This window comes from Saccostrea echinata, unplaced genomic scaffold (assembly GCF_033153115.1).
Source record: "Saccostrea echinata isolate AGI-Se365-2 ecotype Australia unplaced genomic scaffold, CSIRO_AGI_Sech_v1 ptg000001l, whole genome shotgun sequence".
NCBI classification, from domain to species: Eukaryota; Metazoa; Mollusca; class Bivalvia; order Ostreida; family Ostreidae; genus Saccostrea; species Saccostrea echinata.
The window spans coordinates 22,536,286-22,555,943 of NW_026889750.1; the positions used below are offsets into that span (position 1 = coordinate 22,536,286).

At 34.0% G+C, this 19,658-nt stretch overlaps 1 protein-coding gene across 1 annotated transcript; it reads left to right on the top strand.

The window, feature by feature from the left end:
- The first annotated feature begins 4,891 nt into the window (after positions 1–4,891).
- LOC133200776 (protein FAM199X-like) lies at positions 4,892–17,306 on the top strand. Its single transcript, XM_061336604.1, has 7 exons — positions 4,892–5,010; positions 5,501–5,608; positions 6,300–6,505; positions 9,872–10,034; positions 11,777–11,928; positions 15,599–15,732; positions 16,118–17,306. The coding sequence occupies exons 1-7, from the start codon at positions 4,985–4,987 to the stop codon at positions 16,292–16,294; spliced, it is 966 nt and encodes a 321-aa protein (XP_061192588.1). The 5' UTR covers positions 4,892–4,984; the 3' UTR covers positions 16,295–17,306.
- The last annotated feature ends 2,352 nt before the right edge of the window (positions 17,307–19,658 follow it).

Here is a 19,658-nt window from a genome sequence, read left to right on the forward strand (position 1 = left end):
TAAAATACTCCTCCTAATACATGTACTAGTATATAGTTGCACGAACAAGATGTTTCCATCTAAATTACAGATATTTGGAGACCATACCGCATGCAGTTTATTGAGTTTTGCTATACTTCTTGTCTAATGATTGATGTGAAAGATCTTTAAAGCCACATACATTTTCATTTTGAACGTTCAATAGAAAGTTTCACAGCACAGTTATGCCATTTATGAAACCAGACATCGTTAATTTAACAAGTAAGGGTCTAGATTGTATACTGTCCCTCTCATTCTCAGCATACTTGAAAGATAATATGAACGCAAAACGGATTAGATTTTTTATATCGTAATAAAAAACATTAACTTTTTGGTATGAATTTAATTCTAAATGCTGAAGACGGTACCAATTATATGGCTAGAAAAATGCATTATATGTGTCAATGAGTGTTTTACTTTAATTGCATTTCACTATATTATGGTGTACATTCCTACAACTCGCTTGACTACACGATGCACACTCCACAGGGAAGTTTTTTACTGCTTATGGACTTTTGGTTCATGGAAATATGACATTAGAAATCTGGACTTGGACAACATTAAGGAAAAGATAATTATGTCGGAATTCTTAAAATTGCCTTCAAAGATTCTTCTGTCCACAGAAGGTTAAAAAAGTACGCCTGTTGTCCAGATACGCACGCAGAGGTGACTCTAGTGGAAAGACAAAGACAGAATCAGAGGCCTTGAACCATTAGAGATACGAGAAATGTCCCCATTGTCACATCAAAAAGTCTTCTCCAAAACGGCGATCATGTCGAGGGAGCTTTTGGTTCTGCATAAGAATTGACACCTGAGGTGAACTTGATAAATGACACAAAATCTGAATCTGATTTTAAGGGGAAAACAGGTAATAATGGAAGTGATGATGATGATTGATGAAACTGTATGTGAACTAGATCGAACACCGCCGGGGATAACTACAAGGAACCGATTAAAACTGGTGTTGAACATAATGAGACTGTGACTCCTCCAGAATACGTAGCTAAAATGCCGAGAGACATTCTCAAAATATTTTTTGAGCAACAATTTTCTTATTTTTTTTTAATGATCCAAGGTCATTGAAACGGTCTTGTAAATACTAAATAGTTATTGAAGATGTATTGCTTCTTATCAAGGACAAAAAAATGACATTTTATTAGAGATATCAAACTTCATTTTAACTCGACTCTTATGCTTTTAGCATGAAATTAAATTGGAAGTCATCTGTAATGTCTTGTAAGGTAACACATGCTATTTACACAACGTACTATAAAAAAAGATTTGAAGTCAGTAGAAGAACTAGAATACCTCGGTATCAAGAACATGCATTTTTTTGAATTTTTTCTCATCCTGAAAGATAAATTATTGTGGATAAATTCCAACTATATAGAAAATGCATGTGTGCGTTAGACAACTAAATAATTATCCGTAGCAAACCCAAAGCTACATGTACTATAAAATGTGGTAGAAATTTTGGTTCAATAAAGAAACACAAGAAATCTTGTTGTGCGATGATTTAATAAAACATTATAATTAAAAAATATAAATAAGTACATGAAAAAGATTTACACATATTTTGAGAGCTATAAATTTCTTAACGATCCATAGATGTTCTCTTTTAAATTTATAGTTTTAAGTTTGTGTTCATGGCTCGGATTTCTATTGACCATACATATACGGGATCTGTAATATCACATAAGGTATTCTGTATGGACAATTTATTAATAATTTTAGATCCCAGTCATTCTACGTGGAATTCAGGCGGGTATGTATTTGCGGAAGCGGGGCACCTCTAGATGTGTTCTGGACCTGATAAGCCATCAGGTGAAGATGCCAAATTCCATATCTGTCTATCACATCAAGGTTTGGATTGGATATTTTCTTAAAGAAAGTTATAAAAAACTATTTCTTCGAATTTTTTTCAGTGTGTTCATATATGTACCAACTGCTGAGGATTTGGCATGGGAGATCAAACCTGTGTAAGGTATATATATGAGAATTTGTTGCTTTACTTCATCATGAAAATAACGTTTTTTAGCCATAATAATGGCGAATAAATCTTGCAGAGGCTTCTTCATCAACATATGTGTTAAATGGTGGTGCCATGGCTCGTGATTTCAGGATGTCCGGCTTCACTTTGATGGTGCCAGTGGTCTTTTTTGTTGGAGGTTCAGTAGGTTCCTTGTTTATCTTGTTCTTATTTTGAACGATGTCTGGCTTTACTTTGATGGTGCCGGTGATCTTTTTTGTTGCATGTTCAGTCGGTTCCTTGTTTATCTTGTTCTTATTTTGAACGACCTCCGGCTTTGCTTTGATGGTGCCGGTGGTCTTTTTTGCTGCATGTTCAGTCGGTTCCTTGTTTATCTTGTTCTTATTCTGAACGACGTCCTGCTTTGCCTTGATGGTGCCATTGGTCTTTGCTGCATTTTCAGCAGGTTCCTTGTTTGTCTTATTCTTACTTTGAACGATTTTCGGCTGTAAATTATTTGGCTGAACGGGTGGCAGCTTTTCACCAGCGGATTTCTTGTTGACCTCCTTTTTACTCTGCGCTTGCTTGGGACGACTTGGGTGCGCCTTCACCCCAGAGGTTTTCTTACATGAACCGTACACGGAGGCAATTTGTCGAATCTTGTGATTCTGCTCTTCTTTTCTGGTTGAGAGCTCAGAATTCTTTGAAGCATTGACAACAGATCTAATAGCCCTTTCTTGACAAGCTGACCTGCTGATTTGAGTGTTTTTAGGTCGGCCAACTTGATAAGCATTTTTGTAACAACTTTCCATTTGAGCTTGTTGGGCACTGTTCTTTGGTACATGCACGTATCTTTTGTGAGCATTAATGTCAGGCAAATTTGTGGAATTCTTTTGTACACCTTGTTTGGATGTTTTCCTCTGTCTGACCTGTCTAAAGTACTCTGGATTTTTATCCATGTAGCTACCGTATCCCTGTGACTGAAAACTGGCAGAACTTGGAAAACGGTTCGCGACTGGCCACATTGAGCTATCTGGGGTAAAGGTTCCTGTTGATCCGTACGCACTCTCTGGGAGTAATCGACCGCTTCCGTTGTAAGTAGGCGTAGAACCAAATGAAGAAACATCGCTTTCCATGTAAATCTCAAGCGAACAGCTGCTGAGGCTGTGACAGGATCCGTAACCAGTACGGCATCTACAGGGTCTTCCGTTTGTTTCCCAGATAGTGGAAAGTGGATCAGAATGTGTTCGATCCGATGCAAGGGATCCTATTCTCCGAGATTCCATATTTTTGTTAATATTTTAATTTTTATACCTGAAATAAAAGTTTTAAATCGTCTTCTTAACGAATTCTTAGCTTTAATTTATACATTTCGTCATATTACACAAATATGTTTTATGAGTAGAACTCACAAATCTCCGGTAATAAAGATAACTTGCAGCTTAATTAAAAAACACTTATGAAGAAATTTAAAATAGAGAGGTGTTTTATAGTCAAGGTAATTATCTTGTCAAAATATGTGAAATTGACAACGTCACCATTTTGTACGGATATATATAGAATAGAATAGAGAATATAAATTATGTACATAACGTGCAGAAACTTATAAAATTATATCAAAATATATTCATTTAGGTTATAGCAATGAACATGTATAGCATATACATTATCATATTCTCACGTATTGATTTCTTACCTTAAGAGAAAACTCTTGAACAAAATATAAAAATCGGCAACGGCTGCTTTTCCTTCTAGTAGTCGTTCCGAATGTTTACCAAGACTTTTCCTCCTACATACTGCCCATCTAATTAATCGGGCGAAGTAAATAAATAGTCGGAAAATCACACCTCTTCAAAAAAAATCTTTTGGTACTGTGAACACACAATGTCACAATGCAGTTGACAATATATCTTCAAACAACAGAAGATTGTCAACCATGGGTTCCAGGGATAATTTCCAAGAATGCAGGTAAATACATTATGACATCATTTTATTATGACGTCATAAAGACAAACGTTCTCCTGACGCATGCATCACGATCAAGCAGAAAACACTCCCAAAACGAAACAGACAAATATTTACAACCATCCTATCAAACATTTTATAAGTTTTTTTTTTAAATTATTATTATTATTAAATTGGTTTTACTTCAAGTTTATTTAATTTTCTTGTCTATTTCTTAAAACAAACAAACAAACAAACAAACAAACAAACAACAACAAAACAAAACAAATCAACGTGTAATTAATTTCTTTATTAACCATGAACCAAAAATCTCACACTGATATCTGTATGATACACTTCAGCATGAATTCAATGCTTGTTTTGTCAGTTTTGAAGCTATTATTAACTGGGACGTACATTGTGGCATCGTTTTCCAAACGGAGTGGGGAGGGGGGCAGAAAATTTTGAAAAGTGCTGAAAAAATAATTATGCACCCCCTACCCCGAAAAAAAAAACAAATTGTGAAAAAAAACTCCTTAAAACTGTCAAAATCGCAAAACCTTTTCCTTTGGAGTGGGGAGGTGAGGGTTAATATCTATTTTAAAACAGTTAAAAGACTATTCTTGGGAAGAAAACTAGCCCATCTACCCCCCCCCCCTTTTTCTCAGATACTAAGTGTCTGTTTTTATGTTTTGGCATATTAAAACTGATGAAACTGTGTGGATCGATATTTTTTTGTAAAGTTTTTAATTAAGAATATTAAAAGTGTTAACAAATTTTCAAATTTTTGCTAAATTACATAAATCACATGATTATTCCGGGATAATGAAGAAACCTGTGCAGGTTTTTTAATCATTCTTCTGACCAATCAGAATTTTTCTAACAAACGTGCTCATTGATGACGCACATGTTTCACGTCCACGTTGGTTACACATGGAGTAAATTATTTTCTTTATTGGTATTCTGCTATACGAAAGAAAAATGAAGTATTTAGGACGTTTTTGATAATTTGTTGTAAATTAGAGATAAAAAATTGCTTGCATTTACTCAAACATGCTAGCAGATACCTCAACAAACAGGTAAGAGGGAGCTATTTTCCTTTCCTATATGCGCAAAGGGGGCGGGAAAATTTTACCCACATACTTTTCACAGTTTACACCAACAGGCCACTTTCTAGTTTTAACTCCATCGACTACAGTAAAATTATTTAGAATATGTTTTCAGATGTACATTTTTGGCGAACTTGCAGTGTTTCGGTCACTTTTGTAAGCATGACACTTTGAGCAAGAAGCCATATTTGGAATGGGAGCACAAAAGATAGTTCACTTAGACTTGCAGGCGGTGTTGTTAACAATGAAGTGGTGGATTTTGTAATAATTTTGTAATAAAGACTGCCATTACAGTTAACTAACTGAGCATAAAATTTAGCAATATGATTAGCTCTTTAAAAAAAAGTTTTCAGACTTGGTTGATCCAAGTTTTTATTTGTAGATTAGAATTAGTAGATTGCTTTCCATTGTGGTCAACAATATGAGGTTTATTAATGCCTTTTCTTTTAATACATTGTAGTCCATGGCTGTGTGAGGAAGTTATGTTGGGTCACAACATGAGGAGCAGTTTTCTGGAGTCGAATTTGTCAGATTTGTCAGAAGTACACAACTTCACCTATTTAAACAGGTATATGCAGTGCAATACAGGTGTGCATTAAGGGCTTTAATATCCAATAGATATTGATAATATATAGACTGAGAATATTGCATAGTGAGAGGTCCCATATCAGCCAGAGGGCTGAATACCTGATGTCATTTTTGGAGTAATTATGTCACAATAAATGCAAAGTGATGTCATAATGTGTGCATATTTTCCTGCTCTTTTTCAAGATAATAAAATAAAAAACTTCCATTAAATGTTTAACATTTTGTCAAACCATTTGTAGAACTTTTCAAATGCCAATTGTAATATCCTAAATGGGATATTTTACAGTGCAAATATTTTTATGCAGTAGGTTTAATACTGCTACTTGTATGTCTGTAAATCTACCTTGGTGATAATTAGTTTATTCTCAGGTCTATTATAAAAACTTAAAATGATTAAGCTGTATTTCAGAGTTGAAAAGGAATATCTTGAGGGAACAATTGAGAGCTTTAAGGTCCACGTCCAGTATTATGCCCCCATCATCAAAGTCTGTCCGTCCTACTGTTTGTCTGCAAAAAAATTTAACCTTGCCCATAACAAAAGTTTTGATATGCAAGGGTATTTTTACCAGAATTTTGAACACCTGGACCATTTATTCAAGTGTTCTGGTCCTGGTCTATTTTTCCCAATGAAAGATCATTTCTTCATTATTTATGTGTGATGTTTTCTGCAGAGTGAAGAAATCATCCCCAACCTCGAGTTCTTGCCCAAGTGAGGTGAGCTCGGAATGCAGTGAGAATCTAAACAGTACCTTCTTCAGCGAGAATAGCTCAGATTGTGGAGACGAGATTCCCCTTGACATAGTTTCAGAACTTCAGGAAACTTTGTTTGGCGATATTTCTTCATCTCTTGTCAACATCCTGAGTGGTACTGAAGAAGGTATAAATTTCAGCTGTAAACACGATCTGTACATGTATATTACTGGTATCATTCAGTATACAGACATATTGATCTGTATATTATAAATATTCAGCATTGTGATTCCCTCAAAATTTCAATAATTAAGTGTTCCCTATTTATGAATTCCTTCAACTCATACTACCAGGGTTCTCATTAATCCAAGAATCTGTAATGGAGGCAGCAAAATAATCTTAGACTTAGTAAGACCCAACTTTATTAAAAAAGGCTTTTGCTTCTGAGGACTTGTTGTGAGCAAAAAAAAATTGAGGCATCTTAAAAAATCAGAGGTAGAATTGAAAACTACCTGTCATCATCTTGAATGTAGATATCATAAAGTTAATAAAAATATGAGCTTTAAATTTCAAGAAGCAATACTTTTCCTCAAACACGTTCTTCTTTTTCTCAGGTATTTGATATATCACAGAGCTCCAGATAATTTTTTAGCCCAAAGTGTATTTACTCCCAGAATTTCAAATCAATGCAGATTTTGATTTTCAGCAAAATAATTTAAGAGTATTTAGTTCATATATTAATGTTTTGACATCTATTAAATTAGTGATTTTGAGCTTGTTATCGAAATAAAGGTATTTTAGAATAGGAAAGAAAAACTACAAAGGACGTTTCCCTATTTATTTCAATAAAATTTTAAAAATGCCAACAGTACCTTTTGCTAAAACTGAAAAACATTCCTTTTGGACAAGGAAGATCATACAGTAGGTAAAGTTTCCATAGGCATATAAAACTTTTCCTCCACTGAAGATGATATCAGAGCATGAGTAAACCGAGAGAAAAAACCTTTATTAATATGAAGGTTTCGTGAAATCAGATACTGGCGATGAACCCATCATAAGAAACGTGATGTTCAAATCATGTTTAACCGTCCTACTAAATAGAGAACTCTAGAGAATCTAAGGGAGCTCTTAATCGGTAAATTCAAATAAATGTTATGCGTAATGTCCCTCTACAGCAATTTATTTATTTAATTGGTCTTGAAATCAAACAGAGCTCTTTTTTCGATATGGTTTTAATATGGTCTTCACTGCTTTTTTGCACATCATGTACTCTTAGATAACATTGCCGTTTAAACTTTTTTCTCTGGCTAACATTTTTTTTATTTCTTATGTTTTACACTTGTTACACTATCATCTTACATAGATGACACAAGCTTTTGTGTGCTTGAGGTATTTCCACCCTCACGAATTTATTGGTTCAAAATAAAAGAACTGCATTAATTTTCACTGAATATAGTTTAAATTGATAAACAATCACCAAAAATGTATAGGTTGCCATATCTTTTAAGACGTGAGACATACATAAATAAGAAATATATGTCAGCATAAAAAAAATCGTACATTTTAGTAAACAGTATTGTTAAAACTATGTAAAAACTGGTTCAAATACATAATTCTGATTTTGAAAGTTCCAAAATAATTGTTACTTTATAAATATGTTTGAATTGTGAATATCAGGGAAACCATTTTACAATAGAGGTACAATATAGAAAATGCCTGAATGAAGATGCATCAGCAGGAGTTACTGCCCTTAGGAACATTTTTTAAGGATTAAATAATTGATTAAATAAGGAAAATATTCAATTTTTTAACTCTTTTACTTTACAATATTTTTCATTACACCCATTGAAAAACACTCTTTTGAAAGATATTTTTCTGTTGGGTATGAATTTAAATCAATAACAGATTTTATTAAAACCTATGACATCACAGGAGGGTGGAATTTCCTTAAAAGTAAGTATGTCTAGTGCATAGTCCTATTTAAAGAAATCGATTTTGATCTAAATCTTTGAATTCTTTCTCCCGAATTGGAAATCGTCGTAGCCATTACTAGAATATCCCTGGTTATTATAACGTTTTTAAATCAATTTCGTTTTGAGAAAAATCAAACACTGGGCCAACCTCAATTCATATTATTAGCTAAGTTGTACTTGTATTATTTAATCCGTCGTACGCAGACTTTCGTTGTGTAATGCTTATTTACAAATGCTAATGCGTAACTGTATGCCCAGTTTTAATTTTCAATGCGTATTTTGTAAAATTCAATGCGTATTTCTACAAATATGCACCTTATCTGGAGCTCTGTATCAATTTTATTACTCCATAGTGTCTGAACTTCGATGGATGTAAATACATGGTAGTATGGATGTAAATACATGGTAGCAGTTTTCACAGCTAGGAATGTTGTATTTTATCAAGAAACCCTGATTATTGCTTGTATGTGCAATGTGGCTTGATTTTATCATGAATTTCACCCATGGTAGGGTACCGATAAGATTAGTTACACTCCATTGCATACGATACCTGTAAATTTGATATCAAATCATATTTCTCAAAAATCCTGAGTCCTTGGACTCAAAAGAAAAAAATCTGAGAACACTGGGATACTTTTTTTGGCTCTGCTTATTATTTACTCTTATTTACTGTGTTAATCAATGGGCTTAAATTTATTTACTGAATAATCTTATGTACTTTGAAAGTGGATATATTACCCCCTGTCTAAGTTCCAATTGTTACAATAAATGAAACATTTGACTCTCAGATTCTGTTTATTTCATCATGTTCATATTTAGTGACACTTTTCAATCAAATATGAAAGATGTTAAAAACCAGAAAAACAATTTAGTGGCACTTTTCAATCAAATATGAAAGATGTTTAAAATAAAAAAGAATATGTATGTAAAAAGTTATCATATAAGATACATAGAAAATGTCTTGAGTTATTATGGAAATAATATAGGATCATGAGGCACTGTATATCAGTATATGATATAACATAAATGATACATTTTTATTACATTTTCAACAGTGAAATACTGTAATTTATTTACTCAATAAAAGTGATATTCTGACACAGTGTGAAAGGATATCAAAATGGTATTCTCACAGTGTAAGAATATCAGAAGTGCAGCAAAACTTACAATTTTCCTTCCCTTCACGAAGAGTGTTTTAAAAAAAATCCCTGGAGTATTATAAGATAGAGGTAATAAGCCATCCTGACAGAGACTAATAGTTATACTGCCAAATTTTTTCCAAATATGTCGTTAAAAATCCATGTTTACAACGTTTTTCAATCTTGCAATCGCTTTGCTAGATCTACGGTTGAAGTCTCAACGTCACAGCCTATGACACTGTTACGAAAAGACAGAAGCAAAGGGAGAATCTAAGAAAATGTAATAAACAGAAAATTCAATGTTTTGTAGATGAATATGGAATTTCACATGTGAGACATGATTTTTTTTATATTTTCACTTGTGCTATCAAAAATTCCTGTCCCACTCGTGAAATACCATATTCATCTATGAAGCATTGAATATCCTCTATATATTTGTAGATACATGTCTTTTAGACAATACTGCATGGACAGCAGCAGTAGACACAGTTTCATCAGCAGCAGATATCTCAAATTCCAGTCTGTCTACTTCATCAGCATCAAGTCACAAAAGTTCAACCTCACAGACTAAGAAAAACCATGTTAACTTCAAAAATCTCAAATGGTAAGTTGATTTAAAATAATTACTGTATACAGAGAAATTTTCGCCCCCATTTTATTTTCGCCCCTTTTGCCCTACTCACAGGTGGGTGAATTTAAAATGGGGCAAATTCAAAGAACACAGTAGAATTTCTTATGCAGAACTGTGACTGGGTGAATTTAAAATGGGGCAAAATTGTTTGCAAGTGTAAAAGGGTGAAAATAACATGGGGCAAAAATAACCCTGTATACAGTAGCAAGACTAAAAAAAATGAGGGAATGTTTCTCATTGGTAGTTTAATATTTAGGTGTACACTCATTACTTATATTAAGTGCTTGGGAGGAAGTAGGATTCAAAAGACTTTCATTATGAGAAACATATCGGACAGCTAAATTATCAAAAAAGGTACTGGCAGCCTGCCTTCAGAGTGTATTTTAATTCCCAAATGATAGTGTTCAAATCATCGATTATAATTGAATATCAGTTGATTGTTGGTATACTCCAAGTGCTCTATTATAAAAATTTTATTTCAATTAATAAGTTGTTCTTTTTTTATCAACAAGCCATATTTTTGGAATGCAAGATTCCAGTCACGACCTATCTAATACTCTAAAAATAGGCACTTTGTAATGACACATCATGCTTTTCACTCATATCAGGTGCTCCACATGCATTTCCAACAATAAAAAAGTCTTCATACAAGTACAGTGTATTTGTAGGTTACTCTTAATAGTTTTTTTTTTTTATTATTCTTAACATTTTATGTGAGTAAAAGAGAGAAGAAAAAAAATTTTGCTGAAGATATGTTAATTTTCAATTTGATTTCCTCTTTTTCAGAAAACTTGTTTATTCTAGAAAATTTTGCTTTCCAATGATAACCAATAGTTAGATATGCAAAACCAATCATTGATTATAAAATTCTTACCGATTCCCATTACTGCTTATTGGTTCACAACAAGTAAGAAACCAAGTGACCACCCTGTATGCTTACAATTGTCCATCCAGTTTTGCGTAATATTTTAAAAATTTTCAGACCATTGATAACATATATTCCTGTCTCCGGCTCTTGGATTTTATGTGATATGATGAAAATTTTGTCACCAATGCTTGTATCATTAAAGGGGCTAGGACACAGATTTGAACATGTTGAAGTTAATATTTTCTAAAATTTTTGATATAATATCATGACTTATATTATTCTATAACATTTCAGACTGATATATTATAAAAGTGCATTTACAAACTTGTTTTATTTGAAATTTTTTAAAACTATGAATTTCAGGATACGTTTGATTGACACACATCCTTGCACTTTCACAAAGTACATATTTTGTATAATCTATTTTTAATATTGAAGAACAATGAAAAAAATTATTGTGTATTAATGAAAAATATTAAAACTATAATCCAGAAAACTCAGAGTAGAAATGTTAGGGTGAAAAAATTACCGGTAAACAAACACAGTGTTGTCAGTTCATGTTCAGCGATGTGTGCTGATTAACAAATTGAAAACATCCTGTAAAATGTAAACATTAACAGAGATCATGACCATGTTTACAAACACAGATGTTTGACCTAATGATATGAAGAATGTCATTCTCATTGAATTTTAATAATGTGCAAGTAAGTTCAGTTCATTAAACTTAAGTTAGTTTTTGAATAAAAAATAGAAACCTACAAAATTTACATTGACTTCATTCAGTTATCTATTGATTAAAATGAAGAAATGAATTAACGGTAAAATCAGTCTCTAATTTTTTTTGTAGGAGCACACTACCTGATGATGAAAAAACTTCAGTCATTGAGGACCTTAGTCGAGTTATCAGTAACGAATTGGGTCTTCGAGAGCAATTGGAGGTCATACGAATTATAAACCCTTCAGCACACGTATCTCCAACAGACAAGGAGTTTGTTATAGGTCAGTTTATGCAAGCTTCAGCTGTACAGATGACACAAAATGTTTTACAATGTGTACAGTTTTTAGCTCACCTCGACGAAGTCGAGATGAGCTTATGCTATACCCCCGGCGTCGGCGTCGGCGTCGGTGTCGGCGTCGGCGTTAGCGTCGGCGTCCCAGGTTAAAGTTTTAGGAGCAAGTCCCATTCCCAAGTAACTATAAGCCCTACCTGGACCAAACTTGCATGGATGATGCATCTAGGGATGGACACTACCAAACTTGCTTCGGATGCTGGATCTGACCTAGATTTTCCAGATGAGTGACCAGGTTAAAGTTTTAGGAGCAGGTCCATTCCCAAGTAACTATAAGCCCTACCTTGACCAAACTTGCATGGATGATGCATCTAGGGATGGACATGGCCACACTTACTTCGGATGCTGGATCTGACCTAGATTTTCCGGATGAGTGACCAGGTTAAAGTTTTAGGAGCAGATCCATTCCCAAGTAACTATAAGCCCTACCTTGACCAAACTTGCATGGATGATGCATCTAGGGATGGACATGGCCACACTTACTTCGGATGCTGGATCTGACCTAGATTTTCCGGATGAGTGACCAGGTTAAAGTTTTAGGAGCAGATCCATTCCCAAGTAACTATAAGCCCTACCTGGACCAAACTTGCATGGATGATGCATCTAGGGATGGACACTACCAAACTTGCTTCGGATGCTGGATCTGACCTAGATTTTCCAGATGAGTGACCAGGTTAAAGTTTTAGGAGCAGGTCCATTCCCAAGTAACTATAAGCCCTACCTTGACCAAACTTGCATGGATGATGCATCTAGGGATGGACACTACCACACTTGCTTCGGATGCTGGATCTGACCTAGATTTTCCGGATGAGTGACCAGGTTGAAGTTTTAGGAGCAGGTCCATTCCCAAGTAACTATAAGCCCTACCTTGACCAAACTTGCATGGATGATGCATCTAGGGATGGACATGGCCACACTTACTTCGGATGCTGGATCTGACCTAGATTTTCCGGATGAGTGACCAGGTTAAAGTTTTTTGAGCAGATCCATTCCCAAGTAACTATAAGCCCTACCTGGACCAAACTTGCATGGATGATGCATCTAGGGATGGACACTACCACACTTGCTTCGGATGCTGGATCTGACCTAGATTTTCCAGATGAGTGACCAGGTTAAAATTTTAGGAGCAGGTCCATTCCCAAGTAACTATAAGCCCTACCTGGACCAAACTTGCATAGATGATGCATCCAGGGATGGACTCTACCACACTTGTTTCGGATGCTGGATCTGACCTAGATTTTCCACATGTGAGACCAGGTTTAGATTTAGGAGTAGTCTCGTTCCCAGGTAACTGTAAGCCCTACCTGGACCAAACTTTCATGGATGATGCATCTAGGGATGTACACTAACCAACCTGCTTCGAATGCTGGATCTGACCTAGATTTTCCACATGAGTGAATTTTAGCCATATTTTAACCAAATTAGCATGGATGATGTATCTAGGGATGGACACTTCCAGACTTGCCCTGGATTCTGAATCTGACGTACAATTTCCAGATAAGTGACCAGGGTAATTTTTTTGGAGTAGCTATATAATATTATGGCCTGTTATGATTAAACTTGCATAGATGGTGCATCTAAGGATGAAAACTTCCAGACTTGCTTTGGATGTTGGAACTGACCAAAATTTTCTTGATTACTAAACAGGTCAAAAGTTTTTTGAGCATGCAGGTCTATAATTAAATCAAACTTGCATGGATATTGATCTTGGGATGTACCCTAACTAGAAAAAAAATATGATGTGAAATTTGCCTTACATGTAGATAACATTCGTCGAGGTGAGCTTCGTAATCTTTGATTACCTATGTTTTGACAAATGGTGCACAGGCATTTGACTAGTTGCCAGTAGGTCTTCAGTAAAGAGTGCATGCTCTAACACAGGTACTTGGGTCTTGGTTTATAAATATGTATACTTATTGATATGTAAAGAGAGTGAAGGTAAGCAGGCTCTTTAATGGCATCTGCTTGTTTACATGGATTGTTCTTTAAAAATGCCACTGCACCTACCGCACTTCATGCACTGTACGTCTCAGAACATTGCTTACTTGTAAAAACCTTCACATCTTGCAAATGCTTAGCAAATAATTCCTATAAATACATAATTTTTGATCACTTTTTCAAACTTTGCTTTAATGTGCCAACAACCAAGTGCAAATGTAAAACCTGTGTCAAAACGACAATTTCCAGCCATTCTAATAGTTTGAAATTTTAGAGGCATTCCAGGAAATTTTTAAAAATGTAATAGGAACTTTCTCAGAAATTTTTTTAATTTTCCCGGAATCCCTGTAGAATTTTGAACAGTTGGATGGCCAGAATTTGTAGTTTTGAATCAGGTGGACCAGACACATTACTTATTATTTACAAACCGAAACCTAAGTACCTGTGTGCTCTAACAAAGTTGCATGTACATCACATGTAACCTGTGTGCTCTAACAAAGTTGCATGTACATCACATGTAACATGACATCCAAAGGTGCACGATAACATATATATTTATCTTAGGCATGTTAAGAAGGGAATAAACCTGAAAAATTAAAATATTTTTTGCGTCATCTGTTGACAGAGGGTAGACGAATAGCTTTCATTTTCTGGTTATAAAGTTTTAAGAGGAAGTCCATCCCTAAGTAGCTATAAGACCTACCTGGACCAAACTTGCATAGATGACTCATCTATGGGAGTACACTTGATGACTTGCTTTAGATGCTTGACCTGACGCACATTTTCTAGATCAGGTTAAAGTTTTTAGAACAAATCCATTCCCAAGTCACTATAAGCCCTATGGTGACCAAACTTGCATTGATGATGCATCTTGGGACGCAAACTACCAAACATGGATCTGACCTACATTTTATGGATGAGTGACTAGGTTAAAGGTTTTGGAGCCCAACCTAGACCAAACTTGCATGGATGATGAATCTATGGATGTGCACTACAAAACTTACTGTGGATATTGGATCTGGCCTATATATTCTGGATGAGTGATAGGGATGAAACAATATGCCTCCTTCATGATACGGCATGTATCGTATTATTTTGTTGTGGTACGGTTATTTTCAATATGATACATTTTGGTAGAAGAAAACAAATTCAGAGTTTTTTATGTTTTGTGTCACTAAAACCAGTAACTTAATCTACCTGCAAATTGATGAGAAGAAATTGATTAGAACGAATTGTCTGTTAATGATTATTGTACAAACTATTAGTCTTCAAAAATCACATTTTTGAAGTTTAATCATACGGTATAGCGGTTTTTTTTTTTATGAATGCCAAACCTTGACTGAATAAAGATCTCGACTGAAAAATGAACTTAACTGAAAATAGAGATTTTGTATCAAACTGACAAGAATACTGCGGCGAATCGATACCACAGTGAACCATTTCACTCCTAATGAGTGACCTGTTTAAGTTTTTAGAGTAAAGTTTATTCCCAAGTAACGATAAGCCTTATATTGACCAAACTTCATTGGATGTTGCATATAGGGATACACATTAGCAGAACATTCATTTTGTGTGAGACTTTGCAATAGCTCTAGATAATATTTGTCAATTAGAGTAAGCATTGTAATCTTTGATTACCTATGTTTATTTTGTTTCTCTAGATATATACTCCATAGATGATGAAAAGTTGCAGAAAATTCAGGATTACATAGCTGGACATGCACAGAGCCCTAGTATACCAAGCGAGGGCAATTCTAACATCTCACCAAAGAAACACAGTAAACAAAGCAATAAGGTAGATATAGCAGGGAATTTTAAGCTATAAGAAAGAAAGATTTATATTTTAAGGAGATTCAGTTTGTGTGGATTTCATGGCTATAACCTTTAGCAGTCGGTTTACAATTTTGATTAAGATTGATGAACAAACTTTCATTGTCAGATCTTTGCCCACAAAAATAAATATCTCCACTAATCTGTAAATTTTAAGCAATCCCTGAAAAGAGCTTTACCCCTATGAATTAAAATGATTACACAGTATATGTATAGAATACTGAATAAGAAACCTTTTATGTAATACTAGCAGAAGCGGAATAGGTTTGTTTTTTTTTTTTTGAGAAACATGATACAATTGATACTTCATAGAATTTTAGATTGTAATTCTCACACTTCCTCTTATTTAGAAACAGATAACACAGGAAAAGAAAGCAAGACAGAAATTTTACAAACAACGACAACGAAAAGAGTACCGCCAGATGTTGAAAGAGAAACGTAGCGGTCTCTTTGCCAGAGAAGAAGTTCTGTCTGTATCCGAGATAGAGCCAGGGGATGGGGAGGGAGATATAGACATTCTAGGATAGCAGACCCTATATCCTCCCATCCTAAGACTGCCATTACCTTGTGACACAGTGTTCATTTTGAGGAGAATCCTTTCTTTCAGTGATTGATAGCAGTGCTATTTTTCTAAGATGATTAGATTAATGTTTACCAATGTCAGAATTATGTCAAGACTCTATTGAGTTATAAATTTTATAAGAGTTATTGGCCTTTCTTGATAGGTTCTAAGTATTCACTACTACAACATGTATGGATAAATACTGTCTGGTATGGAATTTATGTATTTGAAAGTAATTCCCAGGATCTGATCATGTAAAAATATTATATTATCAATTCTACAATTTATTTTGTTCCCTCTTAAATTGGTTGTATTTATTAGAAATGGTGTCTGAAAGACAGAAAGTACAATGATAGGGAAACTGTCTCAAAGTTTTTAATACGTAAAGTCCTGAATATGCACTATGATGTACTAAAAGTACTTTACTTGATGACAAATGAATGGGATGGTGCACTTAAAGGGGTACATGTATTTTAAAAAACCTGATACTGGTGATATTTTTGCATTTAGCATATAAAGTAAATCATTTTTTTTACAGAGTCCAAATGATCTGCTAGATCTGATCATTGTAGCATGTACTGTAAATCAGTTTTTATTTAGGAGAACTTTAATTTGGCATAATTACCCAAGTCTGTTCCCAAAGAAATTCATTCTCGCATTTATTCTTATAATTAAGATTACATACAACAAAAACCAGAATTTGTGAAAATTTTCGCTTGCTTATAAATACCTCATGACTTTCTCATGAAGATAAAGTGTTGCAAAAATTTGGTGATCTAAAGTTTATGTATTACTGATAAATATTCCATATAAAATGAAGTCTACAAAACTACATTCTCAGTAGTTGTTTAGAGAATAATTTGGGAAAGAAGGTTCTTTTATAAAATGTATTACTGCTCCTCCATTTCAAATATTTAATTATCAGGAATTATTAATTTGTAGTAATTGATATGATAATTAAATATATTTGATTGATAGATTGTTGTTCTGTTTTATCTTATGTAGTTTCTGTTGGATTGATAATAGTGTCAGCTATCAGAGAATAGGTAAACCTAAACAATTCATCTTTATTGCTGAATAGAGATCTGTGGATCAGCTTTTTCAATTTTCTTGAATGTTGATCTGTGTAAGATATTTTTTATATACATGTACTACTATGTGAAGAGTTTTTGGAGATCAAGTCTTCTAATAATCTGTTGGAATTCCCATGGGTACTAATTGCTCCGTTTTATTACCAGACTTATTTTTATTTTCATATGAAGCAGAATTTATTCAAAAACTTCTACATGAGAAGCTGTGGCCTTGAACTCAACATTTAGATATATCGACGACGTTTTAACAATAATTACTTCCGTTCCTATGTTGACTCGATATATCCCAGTGAACTTGATGTAAAAGATACCACAGAGTCTGACACCCATTTTTATTTGGATGTTTTAGTAGTAAAGACGTTAATGGTAACCAAGCAAAGAAACTTTATGATAAACGTGATGACTTCAATTTTTCTACCGTCAACTTCCTGTATTTATGTAGCAATATACCCTTATCACCTGTATATGGAGTTTTGTCTCCCAGTTGATTCGATATGCAAGAACATCCTCTTCGTAGAACAATTTCTTAAATGAGGTAAGCTATTGACAAACAATTTGATGAAACAAGGATTCAACAATCTCGCTTGAAGTCATCATTTCGCAAGTTCTATGGTCGATAAAATGACTGTCAGCAAGTACAACCTATCATTAAGTCATGCTGACTTGGAAGTTTGTCATACTAATTGTTTGGCCATTATTTACACACTAAATTGTCTACAGATTTTTCCGTTTGCCCGTTCGTGACAGGAGCACAAGGCGGGTGTGACCGGTCGAAAGGGGATGCTTACGCCTCCTGACTTTTAGAGATCCGTGTTTGCTCTGCTCCCTATTTGTATTGTTTCAATGGACTTTTGAGCTTGATAACTGTTCGTTATCTCCATATTACATGTTAGATTAAATTTTTGACAAAATAATTTGTGTTGCAAATAGTTTGACGTTTGGCCTATATTTTCTTGAAATTGACTGGACGGAAACAAGGGAGGTTTAGGATCATTCCTGTAAACAAGGAATAAGGGACTCAACAATGAATTCAGTAGAAGTTAACATTAAATTTCAAGACATCTATGAAGTTTATTTATTTCTTAGTTGTAATCAGATTGATTAAGATTTATCTTCATCAGTTCTTGAATGCATCAGTATGATTTTTTCCAAAATGATTTGTTAAGTTTAGGGATGTCAATTTGTCAATAATTCATATTCGAATATTCAATGAAAGTATTCGAATATATTCGAATATTCGATAAAATAAATAAAATCTGTTTTATTTTAAATATGCATCATCCTACTCTCGTAGGTATACTTATATAGGAAGTAAAATTGTATGAAGACTTTTGTAGGTGTACAATAAGAAATTCCATTTGATATTTGTCAATGTTTGAAATAAATAATTTATTTAAATGTAGAAAAGTATAATTTTAACAAATGAAACGTGTATTTATAGTAGCCCCAACTGAGGAACCAGTCGTCTTACAAAAGGCAAGATAGTCGTAACGGTATACTGTTCAGATTTCAATACGTGTAATAAATTACAATTATCTGCCTAATAAGAGATATGATTATAATCTTTGATACAATGTAAACAGATATTTCCATAGACAATTTTCCTAGGTAACTAACTGTTTTCCCGATAATGAATATAAATTATGTACAACCCGAGATAATCAAGTAATTTACACATTTATTCTGAAATTAAGCCCTTTACAATATTAATTACAGATTATATTAATTCTATCGGACATTCATTCAATGATCAATTAATTTTATTTTGATAACTATACTCTTCACGCCTTTATATTCTTAGATTTCATTTGTTGTCCTCGATTCTAGATCCGATCGTATCTATAACTAATAAAAGCTATGAAAGTACGCTTTGTATTATACATAAACTTAACTTAAGTTTCACCATGAGAATCTATCCTGACACTGATACAAACCGGAACAAGAGGCCTGCTGTTTTTGAGATAACTTTCACAGATATTTCATGTATTTTTCAATTTGTGGCCTCACCCTAGCCCCAGGGATCATGATTTGGACTGCATCAACCGAAATATGGTTGAAATATTGCTAACTCGGCATAAAGCAATTATAATCAAGTCAATTCCGCTAGACAGAAGGTGTGCTTAATTTGATTAATCTTGGCCCTGCTGTTCTTGAAGATTTTTATTTTTTTGTTACCCCACTTTCATTGAAAATGGGGATATTAATTTGGGTCTGTCCATCCATCTACCCGTCTGTCTG

Excerpts from the sequence above, each read along its gene's own strand:
- LOC133200776 (XM_061336604.1), top strand. The coding sequence starts at position 4,985 with ATGCTAGCAGATACCTCAACAAACAG. Across the intron at positions 5,011-5,500 it reads GCAGATACCTCAACAAACAG|TCCATGGCTGTGTGAGGAAG; the intron begins GTAAGAGGGAGC and ends AATACATTGTAG. Across the intron at positions 10,035-11,776 it reads AACTTCAAAAATCTCAAATG|GAGCACACTACCTGATGATG; the intron begins GTAAGTTGATTT and ends TTTTTTTTGTAG.